At 35.4% G+C, this 15,346-nt stretch overlaps 1 protein-coding gene across 3 annotated transcripts in view; it reads left to right on the top strand.

Annotated features, from left to right (window-relative positions):
• Positions 1-14,636, top strand: part of AEBP2 (AE binding protein 2) — a 67,642-nt gene extending 53,006 nt beyond the window's left edge. The window contains exons 6-9 of one of the 3 annotated variants that reach the window (XM_080391784.1): positions 7,210-7,277; positions 10,838-10,951; positions 11,204-11,270; positions 12,549-14,636. In XM_080391784.1, the coding sequence (XP_080247910.1) occupies positions 7,210-7,277; positions 10,838-10,951; positions 11,204-11,258 (237 nt within the window). In that variant the 3' untranslated portion in view covers positions 11,259-11,270; positions 12,549-14,636. The remainder of the gene's footprint in view (positions 1-7,209; positions 7,278-10,837; positions 10,952-11,203; positions 11,271-12,548) is intronic. The other 2 variants (XM_080391786.1, XM_080391785.1) reach the window with 2 other exon arrangements.
• Positions 14,637-15,346: the final 710 nt, after the last annotated feature.

The raw sequence follows: 15,346 nt of genomic DNA, 5'->3' as shown, positions 1-15,346 counted from the left end.
GATTTATTTTTCCTCTTAACTGCTGTAGGTGTTTAACCAGAAATAACTAACGGTGTATTTTACATTGTTGGTATTTCTATTGGTACATTAACTTTTTAAAGGTAGTGTTAGTAGTTTTTCTAGCTCACAAATTGAGTAGTTTGCAATGTTTCCTGTCTGATACACTTGGGGAAATAGCTAACAGTAAATAATGTTGCAGAAGCATTTGGTTATGTCTTCTAAATAAGAATGCAATTCAGATGGCATTTCCATAGTCATGAGTGACAGTGCTAATTTATCACAGGAATATTTTCCAGGGTAATTGTATAATTGAGTATTTAAAGATGTTGATCTGAAATCTACGTTTATTCCTTTTTTCAGATTAAAAGATACAATCCTGAATAAATCTATTGTTGTTCCCCTTTTATTCTTTTTGTTTTAATAAACTTGCCACCAAAATATCAGTGAGTTGCTAGGAGGCAAGGGCCAGGTGGGGAACTGTCCTTTAGTCCTGTTTCCATATCCTATTTTGTTAATTTCATTTGTGTTTGGATAGGGTAGACATCTGTATTAATTTAGGAAAGTTAAAAACGGAGGAAAAAAGTACTGAATTGAGGTATAGGGGTTGAAGGTTCAAAAAAGCTATGTAACGTCAGGTTTCCTTGACTGAACTGGTCGATACGGGCACAGAACAGGTAGAGATTTATCTGAAGAAAAGAATTGTGAGATGGGACAAAATGGGGTGGACACGGAGAAACACACTTTGTAAATTGGCAGACTAGGGCAAGATGGACTGCAGTCCGAGGAAGGAATGCTGACTGCTGTGTCTTTAGTTGTGGCTTAACCTTAACACATGATTCAACCTATTGAACTGTCAAGTCTCTTTCCATAAATAAAAGATAATTTTATATGCATGAAACTTACTTTGTCCTTTTCTCCAAGACTGATGATTGCTTATAAACAATCTGTGGCATGTATTAGAAATTTTTCTCAGATGATTACTCCTGAAATTTGTGTGCCTTGAGCACCAGCTCAGTTGAGCAGTGGAGATTTGCAGGTGATTTAGCTGTTACTGTATTTAAATCTCATTCTAGTTTTCCTGGCCAACGTGGATTTCACAGTACTGTGAGAAAAGCAGATTCTCTTCCAATTCACAGCTTGCTTTAATCTGAAAGGTTATCCAGACAGACTGCTCAGTTGTGGAAGTTCACCTCTGGCTATTGGAATAATTTATAAGGAGATGGAATTAGTGAGGAATGTGCTCTAAAACTGCTTCGAACTAACTTGGAGGAAGTGGTGAAAATCCTTTTAGCTCATCCATGCATGTGTCACTTGAGATGGTAGGGGGTTGATTAGATCTGAAATTGCTAAGACCTCAGCTGTGGGAAATGTTGTACCAATGGGAGAATTGTTCTAAGATTCCAGCCTTATACTGCTACCCTATTTTAGTGTGCTGCTGATGTTGTGTGGGCTTGTGCTGGACATCAGCTATATTGAAGACACTCAGCCTAAAATCTGCTTTAAAAAGAAAAGGTAGAATAGAAGCAGTCGTGTGGTTGTACACTGTTAGCTCATGGTCACCTCAGATGCAAACACGTTTTGCGTAACTTATAAGCATTAGGACATTGAGTTTGAATGGTGACTGGCTAAATAGCCTAATAATACAGTTTGTGTGGTCCACCTTCAGGTGAAGAAAAAATGCGTAATTATCAGGGGCATTAATTTAAAAGGTGAAAAACATGAACACAGCCTTGCTGTCTGAAAACTGGCATAAATGATGTAGTTTTTTTTTTTTTATGCAGCTTTTTACAGGATGGATATCGTAGTGAAAAATAACTAATGCGAAGAATTTCTGAGCAGTCACTATACATACCTTTCATCTGCTACGGAAAGGCGCTCCTTTTTTTAATGTACATGTATATTTTTTAAACCCATCCTTTTTAATTATAGATATGGAAAGCTGTAGAATGAAGTTGTCAATAAAGCCTTTTTGAAGAAATGTTTTTTGCCATCCAGAGTTTACCTTTTACTTCATTATAATTTTTTTCTGCCCAGTTTGGTTTTCTTTTTGTAATTGGAGTCAAATTCTTGGTACTTTGATTCTCTGAATTTTCAGATGGAAAAAGTCAAACTTTTCCATTTAACCCAAAGAGTAGTAGACATTACACTGATTAAAAAATCCAGCTTATAGGTTACTCTGTCCTCTGTGGCCCCTTCTCCCACCTTCAGCTCTTTGAAATGGCTAGAATTAATTCTCCAGAATATATGAATACTAAACTGTTCTTCACTGGTTTTAGCTTTTAGATACTTCAGTTTACTGATCACATATTAATACTAGTTACATGTGGTTTTGAAATCCTAAAACTCTGAAACACGGTGAGTGAATGAAAGTAAGATGATGCATACCAATTTAAAGGGTGACATTTTTTTCTTTTCCAGAAGAGGTCAGCAGAACTCCATTTCTGATTTGAGACAAGTTAGATGCACATTTCCTTCACAGAGAAATTCAAATTGATTTCCACCCCCTAGCCCCCCTTATTTATTTTTTTTTCCCGGGACAGTGCATGAAATGTAAAGAACGTAGTAAGAGATTTTTCAAACAAAGCTTTACTGAGCATACATCTACTGGCTGAATGATATTTTAAAATTAAAAACTTAAATGGACCTACGTTTCTTGCACAACCATTTTAAGTCTTCAGAGCACCGTTACTGCAGATATGCTAGATTTCCTCCATGTCATTTGTAACTTTTGCAGACTTGACCATGAAACTCTGATTACTAGTGTCAAAATAGCAAATAATATTTTTAAGTTGCTTTTCCGCAAAATTTTTGCAATTTTCGATTTGTCTGCATCATAGCTGTGTTTCTGACTCTAGCCTGCCTAGTATGTGGTCAAATTTTCATTGCACTATTGTGATAAAACTGCATGGTTTTTTTCACCTTTTTATAAAAACTTTTTTAAATTGACCATTTCAAAATACATTGGGAAAAAGCAATAGATGCCATATTTCTTTTGTCTCCTGACAGAAAGCTAAAATAATTGCTTTTTAATATTAAATAAAAATTGACTTGTTCCATATATGGAGAGAGGATCTTTCATCCCAGTCAAAACCAAGTGAATTGCTCAGATTTTGAGTATTGATTATTTAGTTGAGATAAGATAAGCCAATGGTACGGGCAAGAAATCTGCAAAATGCACATTGGATGCAAGTGTATCTGTGCAAAAGCATCCTAGCCATAACTTTAATACCTTACTTGTATTATATATGTTTAACTTTTTTGTTATGAAAAATTCTGGTTTTATTTTCCACTGCTAAAATTTACTTTCTCTTCCTATTAAACTTCTGCATGTGTGAGAGAGCTGGTTCAAGCCCTGAGTTTAGCACTGACCGCTTGAAGGTGTTACGAGGGCTCTAGAATAAGGTCGGTGGTAGCTGTAGTGGTATGATTCAGGTCTACCTGAATTGCCCTAAATTTTGTACCCCAGAGCTCTTTTACACATCAGTATTTCATTATTTTATTTTTTATAAATATCTCTTCTCAGTGTGGTGATGGTGAGACAAGAGAGTCTTAAATTTTTTACTGCATATTCTTGAAAATGAGGAATTGTTAATGTCATACTTTTTTACTTCCCCCCCCCCCCCCCCCCCCCCCCTTGGAGAATGCAGGTGATGTTGGGTGGCTCTCACAGAGATCTATGAGGTTCTGGAATCACCATGTATTATACTGTAAATTGCTGTAGAAGCAGTGCTATTGATTGTGTGATAGAGGGACAGCAACTCCAGCTTTAACCAGTACTTATATGTAATAAGCATCTGTGACTTGTGTATTTTGTATGGTTTCCTAGTTTCTGTTCTTCAAGATTTAGATAGGATGAAGAGCAGTTTGTGGTGACTAACTTCTTCCTTGTGATTTGGGTGTAACTAGTTTACTGTGTCCAAATTGTAACATTTTAAAATGTCACAAATTTTTGAGTATATGATATCCTTGATGCTTGCATTACATGAGAGAGCCTATGCATCTCCTTAACACTTGTAGGTTAATTTGAGAATGAACTGGACTGTACAAGAAAATGTGTGGTTTTGAATGGGAAGGCTGGTGAGAACTGAGTTTTATTTGCACTGTAAATTGACCTTTGACTTAACTTTATATGGTTCCAGGCTCAGGTGTTCCAGCCTGCAGCAAAGAAATTGAGTTTGCAGAAGCAGCAGCTGGGTTCTGGGCAAAGGCTAAAACTTACAAATTGGAAGGGATTGGAGGAGTGCTTTAGAAATCTTTGTTTAAAAAGGTTTTCATCCCTGCTCCAAATTCAGTAAAAGGATGTATCCTGGTGTGGGTATGGTTTGAAACTTACGAGGAAAAGTCTTAGCAATGTTTTGCATGCCCAAATTTAAGAGCCTTATAGTAAACTTTAATTCAAGACTCAATTAAACTTAGTCTAATTGGCAAAAATTAATAAAAAAAGGATTTTTTTACTGTCAATTATCTACAGTGTTGCACTACAACATCCTATTGCAGTTCTTGCAGGGATCATTCCTTCAGTTTATCTTGAATTGCCAGACAGCAAAGCAGATTTTTTCATTCTGCCTTCCAATCCCATTTCCAGATGAATTGTGAATATATATTCACATATATAGGAGAGGTCCTAAAACTGGGGCTAACTAATGGGAACTTTCTCCTTTTGGAAGAACTGAACGGTGTGTTACTGTACTTTGTTTATTGCTTCTCTAATCTTCGGCCATTGGATGGCCTTTTCCATACCATATGACAACTTGGTTTAAAACCTTCTAGTGTGAGACTTCAGGTTTTTTGTTGTGTGGTTTTGGGTTTTCGGGGGGTTTTTTGTTTGTTTGTTTGTTTTTAAAAACCTCACTATCACTGTGGTGGGTTGACCTTGACTGAATGCCAGGTGACCACCAAGCTGCTCTATCATTCACCTCCTTAGCTGGACAGGACAGAAAATATAACTAAAGGCTCATGGGTTGAGATTAGGACAGGGAGAGATCCATTGCCAATTACTGCCACAGGCAAAACGGACTCAACTCAGGGAACTTAATTTATTGCAATCAAATCAGAGTAGGATACTGAGAAATAAAACTAAATATTAAAAAAAACTTCCCCCCACCCCTTCCTCCTTTCTGGGCTCAGCTTCACTCTCAATTTCTCTACGTCCTGTCCCTCTGAGCAGTGTAAGGGGACAGGGAATGGGGGTTGCCATCAGTTCATCACACATAGTCTCTTCTGCTCCTTCCTCCTCATAGTTTTCCCCTGCTTCAGTGTGGGGACCCTCTTCACAGGAGAGGGAGACAGTTCTCCGTGAACTTCTCCATTGAACTGTAGAACTGTAGTTCTTCACAAACTGCTCCAGCATGGGCCCCTTCCATGGGGTGCAGTCCTTCAGGAACAGACTGCTCCAGCGTGGGTCCCCCGTCAGGACAGCCTGCTTCACCAGGGTCTTCACGGGCTGCAGGGGAATCTTTGCTCTGGTGCCTGGAGCACCTTCTCCCTTCTTTCTTCACTGACCTTGGTGTCTGCAGGGTTGTTGCTTTCACAGATTCTAACTCCTCTTTCCCAGCTACTCTTGTACAGCAAATTTTCCTCCTCCTTAAATATGTTATCCCAGAGGTGCTACCACCATCGTGGAGCCAGCTGGCACTGGCTCTGTTGGACATAGGGGAGGCTTCTAGCAGCTTCTCAAAACCTTGCTGTGCAAACCCAGTTCTCATCTACAAGCATATTGATATGATACCTTCAGGTATCTCAAACATATCTGTATTAATAATCTGGCTATTTAATCCATGGATGCATGTCTCTGCATCATTTTTGCTTAGAGGATCATTGCGTAGTTGTAAAAATAAAACTTTAAACAAGTTTTCGAATTCTTTGAAATGTCATGACTAAGTATACTTTACCGTGATACTCAGTTGTGGGAAGTTGCTTTGGCTGATGCAGATTATGGACTTCAGTATTTAAGTTCTGAATGCTACATTTTAATTAGTCTTTTTCGTAAAGAATGCTTGCCACCATTTGGCATTTCTGTGCTTCAGAGGTTCTCTAGTAAACTTTTTGGAGTTTACAGTATCTGCAGTGGCTGTGTATAGAATCTTTCAAAGATTTAATTAGCATTTTATGCTCATATGCACAGAAGGTGGGGGAGTTGGTGTTTGAAGCAAATAGGAAAATCTGTAGGAAGTATTCTGACATGTAGTAAAGAGGTTGAGGGTAGTAAATCAGTAGAAGAGGAAGCAAATAGCTTTTCCCTGTTTTTCCAGATACTGTAAATCTTTATGATACCTTTTGAATGCCAGTGTTAAAGAATATATTTGTACCAGAATGAACAGATTTCTTTTTTTATACTTCCTCTGTGTGTATTTCTAACTTTATTTTTGTTAAAGGCGGGAGTCTTTATGTGCAGGACCCTGAAGTTAGACTTCATTCTCTGTGAGAGTGTCTTATGTGCTGGTCTGCTATGAGCTAGTATGAGAAACTATAAGGGGCTTCTCACTTTTTATCTGGGACCTTAGCAGTGGAACACCTGTGTTCTGTTTAAACTCTTAGCTATTGCTGACATGTCTTTGACACGTCATTTGATTTGTCATTCATACAACGATGTATCGAGTATGCTCACCAGTAGTGTTAAGGGTCACTGGTATGTATGCGTTAAACAATTTCTGTAAACCTGTGAGTTCTTCCAAGCAGCCTTTGCTGTTGTGTCATTCAGTGCTTCGTTTAGGTATTGAAGAGGAATGAGTAAAGGTTGCCTAGGAAGTTATATGTATGATGTGTCAAGATGTCAAAATATTTGTCAGAGAATTTATTCTTATGCCATGTTATAATTAAACTATAAGCTGCATCAGTTCTTGCATCTTCTGTAGATATGTTGTGGAACAACATGAGCATATCTGTAGAGGAGAGTATGTTCTTCAAAGCTTTTGAAGTAGCTGCTTAAAAATTTGTATTATTTAAAAAGAAAGCTGACTACTTACAGGATGTGGTTTTTTTTTTCCAGGGACCACTCAGTAGAAAAATATTACAGGAAAACATTAAGCCTTGCCAAGAGTGGCTTGAGTAGTGATACGTACATTCTACTATATCTAGAGTTAATACAACATTTCAGAGAGTAAAAAAGTTTGCTTTTTATGAATGTTCAGTTGAACATGAAGAACAACAATTTTTGAGCAAAAGATCTGCAGATTTGGTTTTAATTATGATTTATGTAATTATTATCAGGTAATAGCTAAAAGAAAAGAAGATTCTGGAAAAATAAAACTCTTGCTTCATTGGACGCCAGAGGACATGTGAGTATGTTGCTAGTGATACAGGATTTAAATGGGGAAGGATTTACAGTGGGGTAAATGAGCTGTAACACTAAATTATGTTATGCCTTCAAATATTTAAATTAAAGTTCATATTTTAAAAAATGCATTTTAAAGAGTAATGTAGAATTTTAAAAAACAATAAGCAGTGCTTTGATATTTTTTTAAACTTTAGCTTTCAAGTCTTTAGACTCTGATACCAGTTCAGGTAAATCTGAAGATGTATTTTTAATGCATTTTGTCAGAATGGGTATTAATAACAAGGTTCTCTGTTATTGATGTTCAGGTTGGTTTTGCCAGCTGTATATATACAGAAATTTGTCACTAAGACAGCTTTGTTTTACCCACTGTTTCATCATGATCCTGAAATACTTTCAGGTACTGAAAAATGTACCCTCATCAGTGTAACAGTAGAACTACAAGAATCTTTGCTTAGGTGCCACAATTTTAACAGTGTAACAGCTACAGCTGGTCCCTTTAAGGTACCCATCCCATGTTGCTGCTTCTTTGGGCTCTCCCACGGAAGCTTAGAATACACTTTCAGCATGTTTGGCTGCTTTTTTTCTCCTGGTTTTTCAAAGTTCTGCCTTGTTCCTTCTGTGCAATGCAGGATGAAGGCACTGCCCTCAGGTAGGCTTGGGACTTACGGAGTAGTAAGTGTACTTCAGAAATCATTTTTCTACTACTTTGAAATAGCTAAGATACCATCTCTTTCTTCTGAAGCTTTTACAACAAGGAGATCGTTCAGATTCAGTGCTGTTTTTAAGTGGCTGTGTGGGACAGTGATGAAAAGCCTTAACATAACAGAAATTTACCTTGGCTTTGGTCAAGTGGTTTAAATTACTTAGTTTTGTAGTGTCCCAAATTATTCATTTACAGTAATGTGAACTTGGCAGTGTGAATCTATTGGAACTTTTATTTGCAGAGGGCTAAGGCTGCTGTTTATCTTTGGCATTTTGATGCAATTTTGAAGTGTCTGTAACTTTTGCTGTTCACTGCAGCACTTGTAGACTGCAAGTTTCAATTCAACTTGCAAGAAGATAACTGAAATATTCTAGTAAAATGTGTAGGGTTTTGGGATTTTTTTTAGGACAGCTGGTAATACTTCATGTAACAGCATTCTGAAGCTACTAAAATATTATAGGTAAAGATAGTTAATTGCATTTTAAGATAAAAAACACTAAAAACATAAAACACTGGGAACATACAGAGTACTTTTTGTCCTTTATACAGAGTTGAATGAGTTTTTTTGATCATGCAGATGAATACAATATTAGAATCTCTGCATCAGAGAAGACAAGTTATTCAGTAATGTTAAGACATCCCTGACAGAATGTGATTTGGTCAGTCAGGTCAAAGGAGTAATGTATTTTATATTGATGTATTTCTTGCATCTTGATTGGGTTAGGCAGAGGGTATATTTCCTGCACTGAGTTACATAATTTTGAATTATTGAGTATTCAGTAGATTCAATTCCATCAGTTATTGCAGTTAAGAACAGCAAATGCAAGGTATCGTGTCATCAGTCTTATGCAGTGAATGTACTCACGCTTCAGAAGAGTTGAATGCAGTCATGGTGATTACTTTCTGTTCTGCTGAGCTGTTCATCAGTCTTTCAGATGGACCTAGTCATAATTTTAACTTTTTCTGTGCTGAGTCATTTTATGAAACTGTTTAACTGCTCAGGTTATCTGTACATTAAGTAAATTTTCAGGAAAAGTGAATACCAGTCTTTAAGCCATTTCCTCTACAAGGAGGAAATAACTTTTAAATTAGAGCAGGAATTTATTCTTTGTGCCAATACTACTTAGCTTAATTAGTTGTCTTTATGTATATTTCAAATAGTCTTTGCATGTGAAAAGTTTTTTTATTTGCGTTTTGTGTTGTTCTGCATCTTCAGCATATAGCTTCTACTAAAAATGTCTTCCAAATGTTATTTGTCAAAAACCTGATTTTGACTTTAAAAAAAAAAAAAGTCTTATTGTTTTCCACCTGTCATGATCCGTATTAAACCTTAGCATATTGCCTCCTGAGTGTTTTGGTGTTGTCCCCTCCATTTTTTTTCTTTTTTTCTTCCATCTTCATCTGAAAAGGGAAAGGTATTATTGGAGTAACTCCTTTTCCTACCAGGATAAAAGTTTTCAGTTTCATTTCAATTTTTGGATGGATTACCCAAAAATTTGATTTTGAATTGCAGCTGTCATTGCTGAAAAATCGAGATTCAGTTTAATAATTTGCAAAAGTCTCTAAAATTGCATATAGTGTTGTGTTGGTCAAGGAAGGAACTGTTTCATTTAAATAGTCTTAAATGTTGGGTTGTTCAATTTGAAATTTGTTTCAGAATGTTAGAATTCTCAGCTACAAACTTAAACTTTTTTCCCTAACCTGAAATTACTTTTTGACTCTTGTGTCATGTACGCAAAAAAAACCCCAGCCACCAACAAAAAACCCCAAACAAAACCAAAACAAGCACCACTCCCACCACTCCCCCACCCCCCCAGCCTCCAAACAAACAAAACCCACACACACAAAAAACCCCAACAAAAATCTCCCAGATTTTATGTGGGATTTCAGGAGGTTGTTGGGTTTTGGGCTGTTTTTTTATGCTTTTTTGGGTGGGTGTGGGTTTTTTTCTATGTTTTCCAGTAGTGGAAGCAAAATGGATCAGTTGTTTTTTCTGCATGGCCTTGGTCATTGCTAACTTTCAGGAAGGAGACAGGGAAGTAAGATACTGATAACCTATGCAAGCCCAGTACCTCTCTTAACGATGTGTTACCTGAAAGCCTTAAAAACCCAATGTACTTTCAGTAAAAGAAGCAATATTGCAATAAAGCCACTCTGAAGTAGGCATGTTTGGTTTCAAAGAATTAAAGTACAGAACATAGCTCAATTGTGTGTTATCTCCCTCTCTCTTCCCCAAGTTTCACTGCAAGTGACACTGAAAGAACAATTATTTTTATTGTGTGAAGACCAAGTTTTATTCCATCTCACAATGGGAACTGTTACATAGCCAGAATATTTTGTGGTGATTGCCTGGATTTCCTCAGAATATAGTCAAACTATTAACTTTGGCAGAGTTGGAGCATATTGACATTGAAAGCTTTGAACTTGGAGCAAGCAAATTAGTGTAACTTGAAGCTCAGCGCCTGCAGTATATCCTGGCCTTTACTTTTTGACAACATCCAAGTATTTATGCCCAGTAAAATAAAGTGTTTTCAAAGATCTGGGTTTTTTCCTGCTATTAATTTTCACATTAAATTGGAGAGTGTAGTGCCATTATCATTGTATGTTTGGTTTAGTATCCTTCTGGAATAATCTAAGTTCTGTTTAGTATCTTTTTCACACTGAGAACTTGAAAAACTTTGAAGTTCATTGTGTAAAGACTGGCTGTCTTTTCCTCATGCCAGTGCAAATGCTTTTTAACCAGTGAAATGTGAAGATTACTTAAAAAAAATCATATGTACTAGTTTACCGCATGATTTTATGGTAAGAAAAACAGTTGATCTTTTTTGAATATTTTTATTTTATTTATTTATTCATAGTCTGCCTGATGTGTGGGTAAATGAAAGTGAGCGACATCAGTTAAAAACTAAAGTAGTTCATTTATCAAAACTACCAAAAGATACTGCCTTGCTTCTGGACCCGAACATATACAGGTAACGTCCTAATTTTGAATCTCTTAAATATAGTCTTAAGCCTCACTTAACTTTTTGACGTTGGACTATCAGGATTGCTAATACATTATACACTAGACCAGGGAGCCTCAATCCTGTCAGCGTCCAGGAGTTAAGTTCTGAGGTCTTAAGTTTCAGAATTACTTTACTACTTGAACTGAACTCTAGTTACTGAGAAACGGGGAATGTGTGTATTTACCAAGTGTATTTTACTTTTTTGTGCTTGGTGTACAGAAATTCTAGTAAAGGAGGTACATACAGTGGAATCCTGAAAGATCACTTCTGTTAAGATCACATACTGGTTTGTATACCAATTTTTTTAAAGTCCAAATTTATCTTTACATATTTTATATTCAACTGTAATACATGCAGTATTACCTTGAAATCTGTACTTGTATACAAGTACTGTTATTTTTTAATACAAGATTCTATAGAGGGGGACAGAAGGGGACAGTACGTCACTTGTCTTTAAGCTGCATTCACATTTGTGTTTTTAGGACTTCAGATTGGCTTCTAATACATGTTGTTTCTAATAATTCCCTGATTTCCCCACCCACCCACCTTTATTAGTGCACTCACATAATTGTCAGTACCCACAGTTCTGTGTGTGTACAGTTCTTAAAGGTAATCTGAAATGCTTAATTCACTCTGAAGTTTTTGAACATCCAGAGATACATATTTATGGGTTTCTATTAAAAATTCATGAAAATGGGTCAGAAAAAAGAGTTTTTTCTGCCATAACAGCAGTTCGAAGTTCCTGTGTTTCTTCCTTAATATCCAGTGACCTAGGATGGTCTAAAGGAGTAACTAGAACACTAATCTGAGGTCTCAGTATATGATAAGCCTTTCAGTTCACCTTTAATATTCAGTGTATTTCACTAATCAAATCAATGCAACCTTGGTTTACAATATGAAAATAAATTATCATACTGTATCTGCTATCTTTGCAAATATAAGTATTTAAAATACTTTAGTATATGAACAACTGATGTTAATCGTAAATCATAAAAATGGTATGAGGAAATTGGATTGTGTCTTTTAAAACTGCTTAACACAGTGACTGTTTTATAATCTGATTTAGGTGTTAATTTTTGTATTGATTACTTTTGCAGAACTTGATAAGTTTGATTTGAAAAGGAAAAAAAAATAACCTTTCAAAATAAAAATGTAATCTTTGGGATTAAGTCTTTGGAGAAAAATGAGCAACCCTTTCTCTCTCTCCCAAATAAAATTAAAGTCCTATCACATGATACTGCACTAGATTTTTAACAGTACAGAGCAGTGTATAATTAAGAAGAGCTTTGGGTTGAACTGTGGGAGGTCAAAGAAAGTTGAAGATGAAAATTTTGCAAGGGAAAAAAGTGGTTAAAGAAATTCAGTGACAGCTATTAATGTCATGCTAAAATGATGACTCCAACGGCGAATTTGAATTATCTGAAGTGTATGCTAATATGGGATCATCTAAAATGGCTTTCAGTTTTAATAAAATTAAAGTAGATTCTATACAGTCATGATTTCGAAGTGTATTCTGGCTGACTTTCAGGGTCTTTATGTAAAACTGTACTATCTTCTTTTACAGAACAATGCCCCAGAAGAGGTTGAAGAGGTAAAAACCAAGCAAGTGGGGACACCTGCAGTCTTAGTCACTGACAATGGATTTAGAAATAAAGTTGCACATTAGTCAAATCCCATCCTTTTTTTTTTTTTTTTCTTAGATAAATATTTATGCTTAGTGTAAACATTCTGTGAATGAAGTTGATGCTTCCGTGGAATATATTAATATATTACTGTATATCCACATTTTCATGGAATGGTACAGTGGGAGACTGAGCAAACACTCTTCTGGCAACTTAGTGGAACAACTGAAAGGCTTTGCATGCTTGCTTCTTTAAGCTGCTTTTTTCTTTAGTGAATACAGTAGTTTATATTTGATGAAAAGAAAAAGTAACCATCACCATTTACTCACAATTCCCAGGAGAACTGTCAACAAGCTATTAAGCTTCTTGTCAATGTTAACTAAATATAACACATGCCAGACGATAAACAGCTACCGAGGGATTATCCTGTTGCCCTTTGAGTATGGTGGATAGTAATCATTTGTCATTTGTAATCTCGTGTCCTTTTGCAGATCCCTAAAATATGTTGGATTATAATATTTAAACGAATGTTGATGGAATGCTTGTCTTTTCCAATCAACTATGAATACATATAGTACGGTTTAAAGATGTTAAGAGTGTTGCAGTATGTCTGACCCCCTTTTCAGGAGTAGTATAGTATGTTAGTAAGATCTGCTTTTATGTGATCCGTATCAATGGACGGGTTTTGAAAAACCTCTACTTAAGCAGTTAGTGTTATTGGTGTTTTGTTTTACTTTTTTGGCCCTTTAGGATCCCCGTTCACTTGTAAAGTATACTTTTTTTATTTGGCCTAATGTTTTCTAGATGTAAAGAAAATGGTATTTTTGAAAAAAAATAATCTAGAAATTCAATCCTTTATGCACCAAAGTTGGCTTTGAAAAGGAAAGTAAAATCATTTTCTTGCTTAATAAGCAAGAAGCCATGGATTTTTTTTAACTGACAAATAGAGATGCGTCTAACCTGTTTAGTCTTTGTATGGAGACAAAAATGTTGCATATAGATAATAGGACGTTGCTTGTAAATATTTCAGCAGATTTGTAATATATTTTTATATTATGAAATGTACTGTAGATGTTTTTCTAGAGGCATGAAAGTTAAAATGTATATATTATGGTAGAAATAATATTGAAGGATATTGTAATTCACTAGTGCTGCCAGAAGAATTGTTTTAAAAAAGCACCTTCCTTAACAATAAAAAAAACCTTCTTTTACATACCTAAGGGACTATATACTACTGTTAATATCTGTTGTAAGAACAAAAATACATTGAACATCCTTCCCAGAAATCTTAGAGGGATGAATAGTACCCATAGTTAATTCATGGCGCTCCTTTCTAATAGTAAACACAAAATTAGTTTTTTCCTTACTATTGGAAGGAACTAATATGTAAAATTTGTATGGATATATGCAGTCAAACTGCAGAGTTAGTCCTCCTTGTTGGGGAGGAATTTACTACAGTGAAACTAATAACCAGCAGTTTTTACACTAAATTTTTATTAAATAGAATAAAACTTAAAGTAACCCTTTGGTTGCAGAAGTGAGCATATCCTAATATAATACAAATGCATTCTGCATTGGTACTGACACGAGAGCCTTGCTTAGCTCCAGCGGGTTAAAAATGTTACTTATATACACACAAAAAAAAAATCTTATCAAACGAAATAAAGTGCAGATTAAAAGCACCACTAATATAAGATGTTCTGGAATGGTTGTTTAATAAGGGTATTATTCATAAAATCTGTAGTGATGTGACTTTATTTTTGAAAAAATGCAGTGTTTTGGTTTTATTTTTTTTTTGCTTGAGCACTTCACCTACTGCTTTTTCTGTACCTATAAAGTAATCCGTAATCTTTGTTTCTTTTTTGAATTTGTTATAAAATTGCCAAATAGAAGTGTTTCAGATATAGTTTGTATTTGTATTTTTTTAATTTTATTGCTTCATGAGTTTCTTGTAAGTCATTTATAATTGACAGATGATTGTAGACCTTGCCTGAGTATTTTTTCTAATAAAACAAAGCAAACAAACCTCATTAGCTTCAAAAGTGTAAGATTTCAATGAAGTTTTCAAAGATAAATATAAAAATGTCACTATCGCATTATTTACTCTGTACATAGTAACAGGCTTATCTTTAAAAAAAGGAATTAATGGATTCAAGTCATGTATTGTTCATGTAAACAAAGGCTCTTTCTTGGGTTTGAGAAAAGTATTATCTGATGTTCTAATGGTACAGCTTCTACCTTGGAAGGAAAAATCAGTTTAAATTCAAAACATCTGTGAACAAATGGATATGTTGGAGTTAATTGAAGGTTCCATAGTAGTCAACAGGTAAGTGGACTGCTGGCTGCTTTTACCTTGAAGTTATCAAAGTGAATTGCTAAAACCATTTATGCTTGAAAGTTGTTTGTGTTCTATGAATTATGTTATTACTTGGTGGTGTTTTATTTCAAATGACAATCATGTCTCTCTAAAGCTCTGTTTCACTTTGTGTGTCCCCAGATGAATTTCAGTTTTGTTAGAGTATCAGATAATATGGGACTGGTAGAGTGTGTTGGGCGGCATTGATCACTTTGTTCTGGGAAAAAAAAAAAAAAAATCTTACTGTTTTTATTTTTGTCCTTGAAAAGTGTTAATGAAATAATTGGCCCCTCCCCTTTTGTTCCATGTGCTTTCTTTTGGGAAGTAACTTTCTCAAGAGCAGGGTTGGGGTTTTTAATAGGTTTTCCAAATACCTACACCCAG

Source organism: Falco punctatus (genome assembly GCF_963210335.1).
Source record: "Falco punctatus genome assembly, chromosome: 6".
Classification (NCBI taxonomy): Eukaryota; Metazoa; Chordata; class Aves; order Falconiformes; family Falconidae; genus Falco; species Falco punctatus.
Note: the sequence above shows the minus strand (reverse complement) of the source record. Positions and strands in the feature narration are given on the sequence as shown.